Source organism: Prionailurus viverrinus, chromosome B1 (genome assembly GCF_022837055.1).
Source record: "Prionailurus viverrinus isolate Anna chromosome B1, UM_Priviv_1.0, whole genome shotgun sequence".
Classification (NCBI taxonomy): domain Eukaryota; kingdom Metazoa; phylum Chordata; class Mammalia; order Carnivora; family Felidae; genus Prionailurus; species Prionailurus viverrinus.
In genome coordinates this window covers 144,423,156-144,440,040 of record NC_062564.1, presented here as the reverse complement: position 1 = coordinate 144,440,040, position 16,885 = coordinate 144,423,156, and the positions used below count along the sequence as shown (strand labels likewise).

Genomic DNA, 16,885 nt, shown 5'->3' with positions numbered 1-16,885 from the left:
AAATACTAAAAGTGAATTACCTTTGGGTAGCTTATGGACTATTTTTCTTTAGTTCAACATTTCCCAAAATTTCTAACAAACACATTAACCATGATAAAAAAAAAAAAAAGCTAAGCGACAATGAATTAGTACAATGAAAACATTCAAAACTATGTCCGAAAATAGCAGACATGATACATACTGATTTTATTAATAACCAACTACTATCGCCCAAAATAGAGGAAGCATATATATTTCTAAATCTATCATTTCCTCAACTCTTGTGATTCTAAAACATACCAGCAGGAGGATTCTGTAAAAGTTGTTTGATCTGTGCTGGAGAAAGTTCTGTTCTAGTCATAGAAAGGGTTACACCAAGTTGCTGCAACTGTGTTTTTATATTAGTTTGTTCAAAATGGGCATATAGTGTTGTAGCTGGAACTCTTCTTGAAGTACCATTTGGAGAACGCTCAACAACATAAATGACAACTTCCGTCCTGGGGGAAAAATAATTAAGTTATAAAACAGCACACAACTCATAGCTCCAAATATCACTACAGCATGTGATTTTAGAAATTTTAGCATTTATGTGCTACTTGAATTCAAAGATCGTTGTTTTACAAGAGAATTAAAATAGCATTTTCTTAAATCTTGGAAAATAAAGAACCCTTACTTCACAAGTTCACCTCTAAATTAACCTAAATGATAAAGTTAAAATGAGACAGACCTATATTTGTAAAAGGTTTGCTTAGCTGCAAAGTCCTATATCTTCCAGAATTGAGAAGTACTTTGGAGATTCTGTTGAAGCTTATCTGATCTCAGTTATTATATCTCACTGATAATAATTCTTCTAACCCAAAATATCCTCAAGTAATTGTTTTCGCCACTAAGTATGAAAATTATATAGAAGAAAAGGGAAAGGAAGTCAGTCATATTTAGCCATGAATGGACATGAATAGTAATCACACTTTCCAGTAACATCTTTGTGGGCATACAGCCATGATTAATGTTTCTTCCTGTTTCTGAATGGAAAATCTAAGGAATTATTAGCATCCTGTGGGTTAAGAACTCCAAGATTAAGAAAAAAGTTTTTAAACAAATGTTGCTGTCAATACTGAATGGTCACTAGCTGAGAAATAACATTCTGCTCTAAGATTTAATTTGCGTTTTATCAACAAAAACACTGTTGATCACTCTTTCTGGACCCAGGCACACAGAAATAAACAGTACATTTAATGTATACTTACTGATCATCTGGCAGTGTTTTAATACCCTCTACATTTACAGTAAGGGTCTGGTTTCCTCCCAAAACTTTATGCAATGATTCTACCAACTGCTGTTGCTGGCTTCGAATATCTGTTTCTTTTTTGTTGAAAACTAAAACCACTAGCCCATCTTCGTCTTTATTATTGGGCATACAACTATAACCTACTGCCTGTAGAATGACAAAATAAACACTATCAAAAATATGTAGATTTTAAATCAGAAATTTAATATCTTAAATATCTGCCTAAACAAGGAAAACAGCTTAATGTCTGCTAAAGAAGGAAATAATGATTCTTCCCACCACTCTGTGCCCTATAGCATCACACAATTATGAAAAGAAACTATTTTAACCAAAAATATAAACTTAAAGTGAAATTTAAATTTCCTCTCCAACAGAGTAACCAAATAGCTTTCTCCTCTGAAAAACTTTGATATTTGTTATCGTTGGGTGTTTCTGAACTCTGATGAAACAATTCTGCATGTAACTGTAAAAGTAACTGCAAAAGTCATGGACCAAGATCTAATTTATTTTACTATATACTTACAGGATCTTAAACTAAGTTTTAGATATATAAAAAAATGACTTCCTGAATATAAATACTTCTAAAGTAGAATAACACTGTCAAATTTAAAAATATTATAAGGACTATCTACCTCATTTTATAGTTTCATGTAATACAAAACTTTATGAAGCATGTTAGTTTTTAATATAATATTAAATATGACAAACCATGGCTTTCTAAGCACTCTTTTAGATAGAAGTCTTCTCTTTGGTCACCACTTATGCAACTCTAAAAAAATAATTTAAAAATGGGGCTCAGTTGGTTAAGCATCTGACTTTGGCTCAGGTCATGTTCTCGAGGTTCACGGGTTCGTGCCCCACGTTAGGGTCTGTGCTGGCAGCTTGGAGCCTGGAGCCTGCTTCGGATTCTGTTTCTCCCTCTCTATCTGCCCCTCCCTTGCTCATGCTCTGTCTCTCTCTCAAAAATAAAAATAAACACTAAAAAAAATTTTTTTTAATTTAAATTCATTCTACACTAGTTTGCATTTTACCGTATGTATGTTATACGTCAGATTTAAAAAAATGTCCACTGTATAGATCTCTCTAAAGAAAAGTATTAAAATTTCAACTATAAACACTCAAAAACTTTTTGTTAAAGTGATGAGATAAAGAGATGTTCTTTAATAAGGTATGCTAGTCACTTTTTGTTGTTTAACCATGTTCAAAGGGTCTGATCCTCAGCCTTGCAGCTCCAAACAAGGGCTTATGTACATATTGATTAGTGATTGACATAGGCAGCAAAAAGTGGGTTTGTTTGGTTTTTTGCCAAAGTGGCTGAAGTATAAGCTGGATTGCAATACATTAATTTGTTATGAAAAATACACCATCAAGTTGACCTAAATACTCTCACTAGCTGATGAAACAGAATCTCTGAGAAGTTAAATTCAAATGAAAAGGTTGTTTGGTAGGCAAGGAATCAGAAAGAAAATAGACTACACTGTTTCAATGGCTTTAGCATCCAGCTGTAATAGTGCCAAGAGAATTATACATGCCAAACAGAACATCTACTTCTGTCTGCTGGTTAGGGTGTACTTTCCTGGACAGTGTTGGATGAATACCACTAAATTCTAATTTTGGGTCTCCCCTTTATAGATGCCAAGCAGACCACTCCCCTTCTGTTAACACTTTTTCCTCAGTTTTAAGTTACATTCTAATCACACCTTCCTTCAGTCATATTCTGGTCACCTTCAATCACATATATGTAAGAAATCACTTCATTTTAATAACTTCTATATTTTTAAAGCAAAAGCATAACTGTACCGTGTTCAAGGAGTGCTAAAAACCAAGCAATTGTTTTCTTGGTATTATTTTAATCCAAACACTACATTCTCTTACACACACTCTTCAAGTAAGGATCAAAAGAAGTACTAATACCTTAAATCGGCAAAAGGGATTTTCTTGTGTGAATTCCACTGGTGGAATGTTGTTGTTGAAATATCCTTTTCCTGTTCCCCAAAAGGCCTGCAGCTGATTCCATTTTGCCAAAATAGCATCCCTCTCATCTCCCAACAGTGTTGGAGCAGAAAGAGCACTTGCAGTATTTATCAGTTGGTTGGACTGGGTAGGAGCTTGTGTAGGCTGACTGAAGAGACCACCTAATGCTAAAAGTGCACCCCATAATTAGTATTTCAAGAGAAAAAATCAATTCAGAACCTAGATATGGTAGGCAGAATAATACCCCCCACAACCTCCCCCACTCCCACAATGTCCACATCCTAATCCCCAGAACCTATGTTACCTTAACACAGCAAAAGAAACTTTGCAGATGTGATTAAATTTAGAGACTGAGTTGAGATTATCCCAGATTATCAGAGTGGGCTCAACACAATCATGAAGGTTCTAAAGAGGGAAATGTGAGGTCAGAGTCAAAGTGAGGTCTGAAGATGGAGGAAGGGACTATAAGCCAAGAAATGGAGAGAAAGACTAGAAGCTGGACAAGGCAAGGGGATGGATACTCCCCTGGAGCCTGAAGAAGTAACACAGGGTTTATGTATATAAATTGCCTTACCACCACCTTGATTTTAGGCCAATGAAACCCATTTCTCAATCTCTGATCTCTAGAACTGTAGCTAATAAATCTGTGTTGTTTTAAGCCACTAAGTCTGTGATACTTTGTTATGGCAACATTAGGAAACTAATATACCAGGACAATCCTTACAATGTTAACTTGCTTTTCTAATGATTATCTTTTTCATACAAGTAATTCCATTACCAGTATACAAGGTGGATCCATATAAGACCCACACCAAAAAAAAAAAAAAAAAAAAGAAAGAAAAAGAAAGAATGCATACGGATATGAAATGGAAAAGTAAAGTTTGTGAAGTTGTGGAATTGTTTTTTAAACCTTTATTGCTATTAAATGTGTATAATAAACACAAATTGGAGGAAACAAGCAGCAAGAATCATTATATCAGTGTTTTATCAGTATCAACTTAACAATCACTTTTCCTTCTCTCATAACAAAGAAATATATAACAAAAAGAACAAATGAACTAATCATCAAGATTCTAAACTAAAAGCTTTAACAGGTCATGGGGCGCCTGGGTGGCTCAGTTGGTTGGTTAACTGTCCGAGTCTTGATCTCAGCTCAGGTCAAGATCTCACGGGTTTGTGAGTTTGAGCTCCATATCAGGCTATGCACTGTCAAGTGCAGGGCCTGCTTGGGATTCTCTCCCGTCTCCTCTGTCACTCCCCTGCTCATGTGCTCTCTCTCAGAATAAATTAAAAAACTTAAAAAAAATTTTTTTTGTTTTAAAGCTTTAGCAGGTTGTATAGCTTTGGGTAAGTCACTTAACCTCTCTGGGCTCCAATTTCTCCAACAAAATGGGTGAAGTTGTTAGATCAGATCAATATTTCCAAAGTGGGAGACAAATATCCCCAGAACATGAAATTATAGCTATCAGGCAACAGCTGAGTCACTAAATGGACTAATTCACCTAACAAAAAAATATCTTTTAATTATCTCATAATACATTTTATTTATTTTTTTTAATCAATCAAAAAGAATTTATTGAGTGTCCATAATATGCTCACCACTAGGCACTAGATGTGGCAAAGATTGTTGCTTGCCCTATATTTACTTTTCCTTTTTATTAATTTTTTTTCAATATATGAAATTTATTGTCAAATTGATTTCCATACAACACCCAGTGCTCATCCCAAAAGGTGCCCTCCTCAATACCCATCACCCACCTTCCCCTCCCTCCCACCCCTCTTCAACCCTCAGTTTGTTCTCAGTTTTTAAGAGTCTCTTATGCTTTGGCTCTCTCCTACTCTAACCTCTTTTTTTTTTCCTTCCCCTCCCCCATGAGTTTCTGTTAAGTTTCTCAGGATCCACATAAGAGTGAAAACATATGGTATCTTTCTCTGTTCTCATAATACGTTTTAAAAAGTCTAGGTTGGGTGCCAGTATGCCTTTAATGCCTCACATCTGCTTATCTCACTTTCTATCAAAGAACAAGTCTAGGAGCACCTAGTCTGGGTGGCTCAGTTGGGTGAGCATCCAACTCTTGGTTTAGGCTCAGGTCATAATCTCACAATTTGTGAGTTTGAGCCCTACATCAGGCTCTGTGCTGACAGCAGCGAGCCCAACACGGGACTCGAACTCACGAACCGTGAGATCATGACCTGAGTCGAAGTCGGGCACTTAACCAACTTATCCACCCAGATGCCCCTAAAGAAAATTCTTTATGGTAATTAGGTAAGAGAAATGGTAAGTAGGTAAGAGAAAAATCATGAAAATATTACCAAAATGATCTGAGTTTTAGGGCCACTATGTTAGATGATAGTTAAGTTTCTTTCAGGTCTAAAGATTTTAAGTACCATATGGTCACTGGGGCTTCTACAGGGCTAGAGAGGGGCTACTATTACCCCCCTAGATGAATAGTATAAATTCCCAAATGGGCACATATAAACACTGTAAAGAACTGGACTAGAAGCCACAAGACTTGAATCCTGGTATTATAAGCTCAATATTTATTGTATTTATTGTAGCCTTGGCTAAGAAATTCCTAGGTTTTATCTCAACTTTTTTTTTTTTTTTTAACGTTTATTTATTATTTTTGAGACAGGGAGAGACAGAGCATGAACGGGGGAGGGTCAGAGAGAGGGAGACACAGAATCTGAAACAGGCTCCAGGCTCTGAGCTGTCAGCACAGAGCCCAATGTGGGGCTCGAACTCACGGACCACGAGATCATGACCTGAGCCGAAGTCGGCCGCTTAACCGACTGAGCCACCCAGGCGCCCCAATCTCCTCAACTTTTAAATGAGATAAACTATGATCTGTACTGATTCATTTAGCTGCCTTTTTACATTTCACACTAGATTACAACCACACTAGTCTACTCAGAGTTCACTCGCTGAAAGGCACTTAGGAACTCAAATTATAAAGTTCAATACATTCTTTTCAACCCCTTAGCATTATTAGACCTCTCATACCTCTCTACCTTCTCAGGGTCCTCATGCTGTAGATTGTTCCTTTAGCTCCCAAAGAAAATCTTCAACTTTCACTGAACACACATCCTCCTAGGAAATGCTCTTCTCCCTTAGATTTCCTCACAATACATAGTCTCTTCTGGTTTTATCTTTGATAACATACATTCATTCACTCATTCAACAAGTATTTACTGAGTATCCCCTAAATGTTAGACACAGAGCTAAATACTAAGGACAGAATGGTAAACAAACTCAGCACATCAAACAAATACTTACAATTGTGGTAAGTTCCTTAGAGAAATACAGAGGCTATGAGAGTACTGAATGAGGGAGCTAATCAAGTCGGGTCGGGTGGGGGAGGAGGGAGACAAGAGAAGACTGCTCCATTAGAATTTCACTAAGGCCTAAAGGAAGCAGTCAGCCAAGCCATGAGGTAGGGGCAAAGATGAACAGCATGTGCAAACCTCTGGCAATAAGGAGGGGGAAGATGAACCAGTGGAAGCAATAAGGAGTACTAAACAATAAGGTAAGAAATAACAGACCAGGGTATTGTTCAAGGGCTCATATTGACCAAAACTGTGATAATTTGAGCATCAAAAAGGATAATGAATGCAACCAACTCAAGCACAGTCAATTTATGAAAACTCATGCATTCAAAATTACAGTTTTTTTTTTTAATTTTTTTTTTTTTTTTTTTTTTTTTTTTTTTTTTGGGACAGAGAGAGACAGAGCATGAACGGGGGAGGGGCAGAGAGAGAGGGAGACACAGAATCGGAAACAGGCTCCAGGCTCTGAGCCATCAGCCCAGAGCCTGACGCGGGGCTCGAACTCACGGACCGCGAGATCGTGACCTGGCTGAAGTCGGACGCTTAACCGACTGCGCCACCCAGGCGCCCCTCAAAATTACAGTTTTTAAAAGTAAAGATCAAAAACTTAAAATTCAATTCCTTGGACACCACTGGAAATAATCAGGCCAACAACAACTTCTTATAAAAACTGTCAATTGAAAAGAATTTTTAGGGGCGCCTAGGTGGCTCAGTCAGCTGGACATCTGACTCTTGATTTCAGCTCAGGTCATGGGATACAGCCCTGTGTTGGACTCTGCACTGAGCGTGTAGCCTGCTTAAGATTCTCCTCCACTCTCCCTCTGCCCTTCCCCTCCGCTCGCACTCTCTCTCTAAAATAAAAAAAATTAAAGAAAAAATTTTTAGCCTACTCTTCCTATACAAATTCTATTTCAGGGTGACCAAACAGTCACCTGGGGGGAGAAAACCTTTGTTTCACAGAAGAATTTTAGTGTGGAAGGGAGGGCAGAAATGGGAGATCACCATTTTGCAACTCCTAATAAAATAACTGACTGAGGCAATGATCACCAATGAATGAAACCATTAGGTTAAAGACTGATGAGGAACTTTACAAGACAGATTGGCTGTCACCACCTGAACCCAAAGATCAATCTTAGCATCACCAAAAGAGGGAAAAAACTTTCAATGTGATATAGTATGAAGCACGTAGCACAACTGGCAAAGTATCTGTGCCAAAAAATCAAACTTGAATATAAAGTACTAAAGCTAACTTCATTAACCAGAAAAGTGGGGGATAAAGTTAAATGATACTACAAGGATACAAATCTAGAATGGGGGACATTTCATAGGACAAGTGGCCCAGTTTCTCCAACAATTCATGAAGGGGGTAAAAAGGAGCAAGGGAACACTCTATACTAAAAAGAAACTTGAGACACAACAAGAAAATAAATGTGGAGACCTTGTTTGGATCACTATTTGAGTAAACCAGCTGAAGAAAACTTCAATGAAACATAAATGGAAATGTGATTAAGAACTAGGTATTAGAGGATACCAAGGAATTATTAATAGCAAGTTGGAGTGATGCCCATATTTTTAAAGAGAGAAGCATAGTAAATTGACAGTGAGGGGACGTATTGGGATTTGCTTTAAAATACTTCAGCAATCTGGGGCGCTTCAGTGGCTCAGTTGGTTAATGTTGGACTCTGGATTTCGGTTCAGGTCATGATCTCATAGTTGATGAGATGAGCTCCATGTTGGGCTCTGTGCTGTCAATGCAGAGCCTGCCTCAGACTCTTTTAGCCTTTCCCCCGCTTGCGTGTGTGCTCTCTCTGTCTCAAAATAAATAAACATAAAAACAAAATAGAAACTTCGCAGAATTACCAGACAGTGCTGAGGCCCCAACTTAGGTCAGCGATTAGGAATTTAGTGGTACTGGGGCGCCTGGGTGGCTCAGTCGGTTAAGTGTCCAACTTCAGCAGAGATCATGATCTCATGGTTCCTGAGTTCTAGTCCCACATTGGGCTCTATGCTGACAGCTCAGAGCCTGGAGCCTGCTTTGGGATTCTGTATCTCCTCTCTCTGCCCCTCTCCTGCTTGCGCTCTCTTTCTCTCAAAATTAAACAAACATTAAAAAAAAATTAACGGGGAGCCTGGGCGGCTCAGTCGATTGAGCGTCTGACTTCAGCTCAGGTCACAAACTTGCGTTCATGGGTTCAAGCCCCGCATCGGGCTCTGTGCTGACAGCTTATAGCCTAGAGCCTGCTTTGGATTCTGTGTCTCCCTCTTTCTCTGTCCCTTCCTTGCTCATGGTCTCTCTGTTTCTCAAAAAATAAAACAACATGTTAAAAAAAAAAAAAGAATTTAGAGATACTATTTAATCCTTTGTATTATGTGATTTTCTCAAGCAGTATCTAGACACACAGTTGGGCTTACACCAGCTTGGATTTTTTTCCCCCTCAGGCACATAATACAATGACGAAGAAGTTTAGCATACTGACAATCAGTGACTGAAATGGCAGGCTATGGAATCTAAGCTAATTAGAGAGTATAGACAAGAAGCTGATGGAAGAATAGAAAATGGTCTAAATGAAAATGTCACTGTCTAAAGGTCCTAATGAGGTCTAGGAATAGCTACACTGGAAGTAGTTAAAAAGGCAGGCTAAAAGAATAGGTTGTGGGATGTTCACATTAGTGATTCTGAACATTTTCAGATGTTGCCAAGGTCCAGGGTAAAAATTATGGTTTAAGTGAAATGTTAGAAGTCTCTGGAATAAAAGTTAGATGGCATGGCTATCTCAGTATATAGCCATGTGATGTTTAAATAACCCAGACAGAAGTTGAGAAGAAAAGCAAAACTGAGAGCCAGTTGCCAAAGTTTTCATTGAATAAGAGGTACTGTCCAGGAAGTCAGCAGGTAACTGAAAATAAACACATCTCAGATGGAACAGCCAGACAGCAAGCACCTCATAAAAGCGGGGGTTTGAAAAGTAAGACAACAGCTCCATAATCTTTGCAGATTAAGCTCAAAACTCCTTACAGCAGGTCCCAAATTCATCATGCTATGCCATACACTGATGCTTCTGTCAGTTACCCCTCTACATGGAATACCCTTTCCTGACTTTATCCAACTAATTCTTTCAAGACTCAGCTCTTCCTCTGTATTCTATAGTACCTTGTAGGGGTCTGTTTTAGTGCTTTCAAACATATGTGTATTTTTTATAACTTGGAGTTTATTATTCTAATTAAATGTTCATTATTCTACCTCCCTGTAGACTATAAGCAGGGACTGTAGCTTTCAACCTTATATACCCAATGCCTGACATACAAACATACAGTCAGTAAGTGGCTGCTACATAACTGAATAAGCCCCTTTCATTATACAAATGAATAGCACCAAATTCAACTTCCCATTTTTCCTAACCAAAGCAAGTTTAACTACAGTAACGGATAGTTGGAGAGAGATTATTTTAAAGAAAATTTCAAAAGAAAAAAACTTCACTTTCCCTTTCTTCTCCCAAAGTACTTGGATTTCCAACAAACTTTCTATTTTTGCAGGAAGATAACAGAAAAGAGGAATGATTAGAATACTAGAAAGAATTCTGAGACTATTATTATCTTCGTCCTTTTGGCTACACAATTCCTTAAATTTATGTTTAATAACTACTAATCTTGAATAACTTTAGTAGGATGAATTTTAGCCAATCAATCAAGTTACCTAAGAAAAGGGAAGCAAAAGTGATTTAAGAGGTAGAAGACTGGAAAAGTGAAAAGAGCATTACGTAGGAAGTCAAAAAACTCGCATTCGTGTTTCTATACTACTTCCTGGGAGGTATATGGAAAAGTCACAATCCCTCTTCACCTATAAAATGGAAATACCATGAGTACCATTTCATAGGATTCTCGTGAGAATTAAATAAATTAGCCCATACAAGAGAACCCTGGAACACACTGCCATACCAGATAGTAAGGAAGCTATCAAAAACCAATTCTAGGGACGCGTGGGTGGCTTAGTCGGTTAAGCATCCAACTCTTGATTTTGGGTCAGGTCATGATCTCATGGTTCATGGGTTCAAGCCCCGCATTGGGCTCTGTGCTGACAGTGGAGAGCCTGCTTGGGATTCTCGCTCTCTCTCCCTCTCTCTGCCCCTCCTCACCATTCTCTCTCAAAATAAATAAATAAACTTTAAAAAACAAATAAATAAAAGACTAACTCTACGTTGTGTCAAAGGACTTGAGCCAGTCTGAAGAGGCTTGCATCTTTGGCCAAAGATGCAACATTTAAGCATCAATAAGGATAATAACTGCAACAGATTAAAAAATACAAATATAGGTAGCTGAAATATTTAAGTTCCTAACATTATAAGAAAAATTAATTGGTTTCCTTTAGAGAATGATAGGGAACCAACTCTTTATTTTGAAAACTAATAATAAATATGGGAAAGGATGAACCAAATAGTGGATAAAGTTTCTTGTTATTAAAGTATTCCAACAAATAAACGGAAAAGGAATCATAGAGTTGGAATAAATACCATTTTGCAACCCCTAATGAATTAACGGATGGCTGCTGCTTATGCAATGAAAAAGAGAGACATTATATACCTCTTGATAAAGTATACAACACTACTGGAGTGCCTGGGTGGCTCAGTCGGTTTAAGCATACAACTGTTGGTTTTTCTCAGGTCATGATCTCATGGTTGTGGGATCGAGCCCTACACACTGACAGTGTGGAGCCTGCTTGGGATTCTCTATCTCTCTCTGGCCATCACCTGCTCACTCTCTCTCTTGAAACAAATAAACATTAAAAAAAAGGAATACAACACTATCCATAAAGTAGTCTTGAAACCAAACAAAAAACAACTATCAACATACATAAGTGACTATATCCAACCCAATTTACAAAAAACACAGAAAACAACGAAATATGTTAAACCATACCACAGGAATGCAATCCAGTAGAGTCCTGACTCGAAAAACTCTACAGGAAAAATGGTCTGATTTAACAAATAGGAAAAAGAAAAAAAAGGGGGGAGGGCTAACAGGGGAACTTACACAGATTTAAGACACATAAAACTAAACAATACTGTTTACACACTTACGTGACAAAACTGTAAAGAAAAGTAAAGAACAGATCACCATGAAAGACAGGACTATAGTTCCTCTGATTGGGAAATGACTGGGAGGGCAATGTAGAGGGCTTCTCAAGTGGTTGGCCAGGGGCCACCTCCTGACTTAGGTACTGGTTCCAAGGGTGTTCACCTTATTATATATACAATTCATTATGCTGTACTTTTATGCAGATTTACTTTTGTGTTACTTTCAGCAACAAAAATTTGCATAGACTGTTACTAAACACAGAAGTTTTATAATCCTCATCCTGCTAATCAGTCTTCTCCCCAGTTGCTATTATATATTGGCATGAGAAGTAGCTTTTGGAATCTTGTGGAACATACTGATAAATTTTCAAAAAAAAAAAAGGTATCATTAAAGTGTTTTGAACAGTGCACTCGATGTCAGCTATATCTTACAGTTTTACATATAAAGTCATATAAAGTAAGATAAAGGCCCCTTATACTTACTGGTTTGCTGTTGCTGCTGCTGTGTATTAAATCCTCCAAATCCCAGTCCAGTTCCCAAACCAGTACCTAAACCAGTACTACTTCCAGTTGTTGTGCCAAAACCAGTACCAAATCCAAACCCTTTGTTCTGAGTACCACCGAAGAGTCCTTTGAAGGAACAATTAAAATTGCATAAGTTAACCAAAAAAACAAGCTCTAGCTCATTCATTTCTACAAATGGCGTACGATGTCCTCTTACCAGTAGTGCCTGTGTTAGCTGGAGCAGAAAAGCTGAATGCAGAACCAGCTGTTGTAGATGTTGTCCCAAATCCTCCAAACCCAACTAATTAAAAAAGGATAAATAAAACAGACAGAATCTTTTATATTACATACATTTATTTTTCAAATTATTTTATGTCGTTGCCACATATAGAGACAAAATCTATTGATCTAATTTTTCCTTCTTCTACTTTCAACTTCAATTTTTAAAAAACTATACTACTAATCAAGAAGTCAAATGTTGCAAGAAGTGACTAAGTATTTAAAACAGAAATAGCACAATGCAATACATACTCTTCAACATACCCTTAAGTCACAGCTGAGAAAACATGTTAAGCCTACTAGCATGCTTAACAAACTCTAAAATGACTATGTATATACTTTTAGAGCAGGAGTTGCAAATTCAAATGCCTGTAAGATTTAGGCTGATAACATTAATAAGTGAAATAGACCAGGTGTTTACTGACTGGTAGAACTGTTCAATGTGAACAGTTTTTAAAAATGGAAGCAGTTTCTAAATTCAAGCAGAATACTGCCACAGGAGAAAGGTAGTAATGTTGTTTATTCCCACTCCCCCCCCCCCCAAAACCCGAAGATCTAGATTTTCTCTGTGAAATTTACAGAATTTTAGACCCTAATTAACTAATTAATTTTTTGGAACGAATTCAAATATTTTTAAAGTAGCGTGCTAAACAAATCATATTAGCAGACTGTGGTGCCAGTTTGAAACTTTGGCTTTGGTGAATTAACTTAGGTTCTATTTTAGCTTCCTTTCTACTTAGGCTTCATGAAAATTTACCAACTTTCCCAAGGAAACATACTGACCTCCCTACAACAAGAATGTGTTTCTTGAAGGAAGAGTGAAGGGGGAAAAACTAGGGAAAGAGAGAACTAGCACAGCCCTCTGGACCAAGTTGGCAACTAACAGATCTACAAATTTCATTTTTAGATTTAAGTTTAGAGATGAAACTAATCTTAACCATATGTAACTTGACATATGGATGGAATGGAATACAGACGAGCTAAAATTGTTTTATGTTTTTTCCCTTATTGTCAGTCTTTCCCTGATTACCAAGGTGATACCAAAAAGACTTTTAAGAAAAATATTTGAACCATTAGTGATCTCGGAGTTATGCCACAGGTTTTCTGGAATTCTAATTTTTAATCTCATATATTTCTAGTATAAGAGACAGGGACTCATGTTATATAAAAGATATAAGGAAAAAACCCAATCCTTTTGATATCATATAATTTTAATTTGGAAAATTACTCACAAATAGACTGCATGTTGCAGCCATAACCAGGTAGGTTCTACTGTAGTATTGCAAACTATAAACATTTTGATAAAAATCACCTAAAGTACAGAACACTGTTCTCAATCTTTTTCATTATTCTTCACTTCCATAGAAAAACTATGATATATTCTGGATTGGCTACACAATAAAAATATTAGCATCTTATCATGTTTCAAAATACCAAAAATGTTTATTCGTAATAGTGGATCTGCAAAGATACAAAATAAACAAGGGTTTCTATCCCTTTGCTGAAGATTCAGTTAATGAACATATATATAAAGTAGTTAAAATACAGTTATATTATCACAACTTAACACTTAACAGTGGTAACTCCAAATGAACATGAAATCAAGCAAATACCAACAAGTTTATTTACTGTTGTTGAATTACAAGCTGGGTGGCTTTGTTCAGAAACACAAATTTCAAAATAATATTGCTGTTTTACCCAGTGCCAATTTTAAGCAAACAGGGAAAAGTAAACATACCAAATGGCAGTGATACATGATCATTTAATAATGGATTATTTTATCTTTGGAATTCAAGGTTTCAAGTATTCTTCAAAAGGTTTCAAACCAGATGCCAAGATGATTTTCGCATTGTGCTAACAAATACTGCACAAACACCAGACTTCCCAAGTAAATTTTAGAGAATAAATAATAATGTTTACCAAATGCATATAATTGGCACGGGCATAAGTGGCATAATGTAAGAGAATATGGACAAGAAATTCATATACGAGCAGCAGAGGAACAAGACTATTCTATAGGGTGACTGTATGTAACGGACACATAGACCTATTTTAAATTTATATACACATATACACACATTATAGTTTGTGTTTTGCAAATTTCCGAGCTTCAATCCACATAGACACTAAAATCTTCCTAATTATCTCTTTGAATGCAAATATGTCTAGCCTACCTACTTGAACTCAATGCTACTTGACAATAAATTGCTCTGATCATTTCTCAAAACATCCAGTAAAAAATTGGGGGCTGTTTCCATAACTACAAATCTTATAGAAATGTGTCCTAATCTGGAGTTGACCAAAGAAATACATTATTGTTGTTACACACCATAAAAAACAAGGCAAGTTACTGCTGTTCGTATAAGACTTGTTTCTCTTGGGAAACACAAGGACAATCAAATGAAATTCCAATGAAAGATGCAGGAAAAATGAAAAAAAAAAAAAAAATGACTGCAGGAGTCCAAGAATCCCAGAAAAACGAGCCTGACTGCTGAGCTTTTATTTTGGAAGAGATACGTAATAATTTGGAAAACATAATCTACTCAAAATAATAATCCATTCGAACTTTTCATCACTTGGAAGGTATATTGTGTTTAATTAAATGCAAGCTTAAAAAAGGAACATTATAACTTGCAAGACTTCCTAAAACCGAATCTTTTAAGGCAGTCAAAACTGGATACAAATGTTTTTGATTCCACACTAGAAAGTGAATTTCCTTTCCTCATTAGGCAGGCCAGTGTTCTTTCCCAAACTAGGAACCACAAAATATTCTTGGACTCCGGCTCCCAACATTCGTTACACATACGACCCGCAGTATCTACCTGCACTTGCCAGACTGTTACCAAAATTGAACGGAGTCGCCGAGGTAGTAGAAACACCGAAATTGCCAATATTAAAGTTCACTGCAGGATTAGCAGTTAATCCGAAACCCCCAAAATTAAACCCACTGGCGGTGGAGTTGGCAGTCTCAAGCCCACCAAATCCTGATAGGCGTGTAGGCAAAGAAACAAAATTTTAAAATGGGAAAGAAGAAAAAGAAAAGAAAGCAAGAGGATTAGAAGAGTCAGCAGGTTTCACAGAAGTGAGCAAAGACAAACCTTGATTTAGCTCCAAACGAGTTAAGAAAGCGGAGGAGGTGGGGACAGGAGGAAGGAGCAGGAGCGTGAAGTCCCGCAGCAAGGACCAAAGGGGCCAGGACCAAAGGAGCCGCAGGGCACCGCCCCGGAGTCCCCAGCCCTAACCTCACCAAGCCCAGCAGCGGGAGCTAAGCAGGGATTCCCGCGGGTCCGGGAGGCTGAGGTGGGGAGGGCAGGGCGGGTCTCCGGCAATGGGAAAGAGGAGCCGCCCTCCAGTCTCTCCGAGTCCGACTCGCCGGCGGCGGGAAGCGAACCCTAGGAGGACAGGGGACTGCAGGGATCCACGCACGGCGTGGGAGCCACAGGCTGGGCCTCAAGTTCCGTAGCGGCCTCCTCAGGAGCCCCCTGGGCCCGCTCTGCCGCAGCCCGCCCTTTTCCCAGGCACCTAAAGTCTCCAAGTGGCCAAGAGACCCCAGGTTCGCCGGACTGGAGAGTCTCGGACCGAGGGGGCTGACCAGAGGCCTCCCTTTCTCCCCGGGAGAAGGTCTGGGAGGATCACTTACCCGCGGGGGCCGCGGTGGCTGCAGCGGTGCCAGAGGTGCCCGAGGGAGCCCCAAAGTTGAAGGCCATGTCGCGGGAGCAGGGGACCAAAGCACTGCTCCCGCGACACTAGGTGCTCTCGGCTTTTCGGTCCGGCGGGAAACTGCCCTCGGATAACGGAGTCCCGCCTCTTTTCTGGCCCAGCCAAAGAGACCGGAGCGCAGGCAAGGCGCAGGAGGCGGTGATTGGAGGGGGAACGCCCCCCGGCCCGCCAGCTTCCGGGGGCTTAGCGGCCTCACGTGGCGTGGAGCGTCACAACTGAGAGGAAATGCTGGCAAATTAGCGGCTGCTTGGCGCCTGAAAGCCCGGAAAGGCTTGGAAAAGGTGTGGGTTAACAAGCAGTTGGGTTCGTGAGTTCGGGCTCCGCATTGGGCTCTCTGATGGGTGCGCAGAGACCGCTTCGGGGCCTCTGCACTCCACTCTCTGCCCCTCCCCTTTTCACAGGCGCGCCGGGCACTGTCGCTCAAAAAAAAAAAAAAAAAAAGATGTGCGTGGGGATGAATGCGACTGTGTAATGAGTACTGGATAGGTAGGCCAAATCCTCATCTCCGTAGTGTAGGGTCAATGGATAATGCTAAAACTCATGAAAATTACTGAAGCAGCTTGTTACCTAGTCATGGAGGTAAATTAAAAACAAAACAAAAAACCTAACAGAGGTGCCTTTGAGAATGATGTCTATTTACTTTTTTTTTTTAGTAACAAACCTGAGAGAATTATTTGATTCTGAAATCCATGTGCTTGTATACCTGTTAAAAGAAAAACAGTAACAAGCCGTTGTGTCTATC

The 16,885-nt window shown here is 38.7% G+C and overlaps 1 protein-coding gene across 1 annotated transcript in view; it reads right to left on the bottom strand.

Moving 5' to 3' along the window:
* Nucleotides 1–16,218, bottom strand: part of NUP54 (nucleoporin 54) — a 31,345-nt gene extending 15,127 nt beyond the window's left edge. The window contains exons 1-6 of the mRNA XM_047856836.1: nucleotides 16,064–16,218; nucleotides 12,362–12,445; nucleotides 12,124–12,270; nucleotides 3,182–3,408; nucleotides 1,227–1,414; nucleotides 280–476 (exon numbers count right to left, since the gene is read on the bottom strand). Of these exons, the coding sequence (XP_047712792.1) occupies nucleotides 280–476; nucleotides 1,227–1,414; nucleotides 3,182–3,408; nucleotides 12,124–12,270; nucleotides 12,362–12,445; nucleotides 16,064–16,130 (910 nt within the window). The 5' untranslated portion in view covers nucleotides 16,131–16,218. The remainder of the gene's footprint in view (nucleotides 1–279; nucleotides 477–1,226; nucleotides 1,415–3,181; nucleotides 3,409–12,123; nucleotides 12,271–12,361; nucleotides 12,446–16,063) is intronic.
* Between the last annotated feature and the right edge of the window lie 667 nt (nucleotides 16,219–16,885).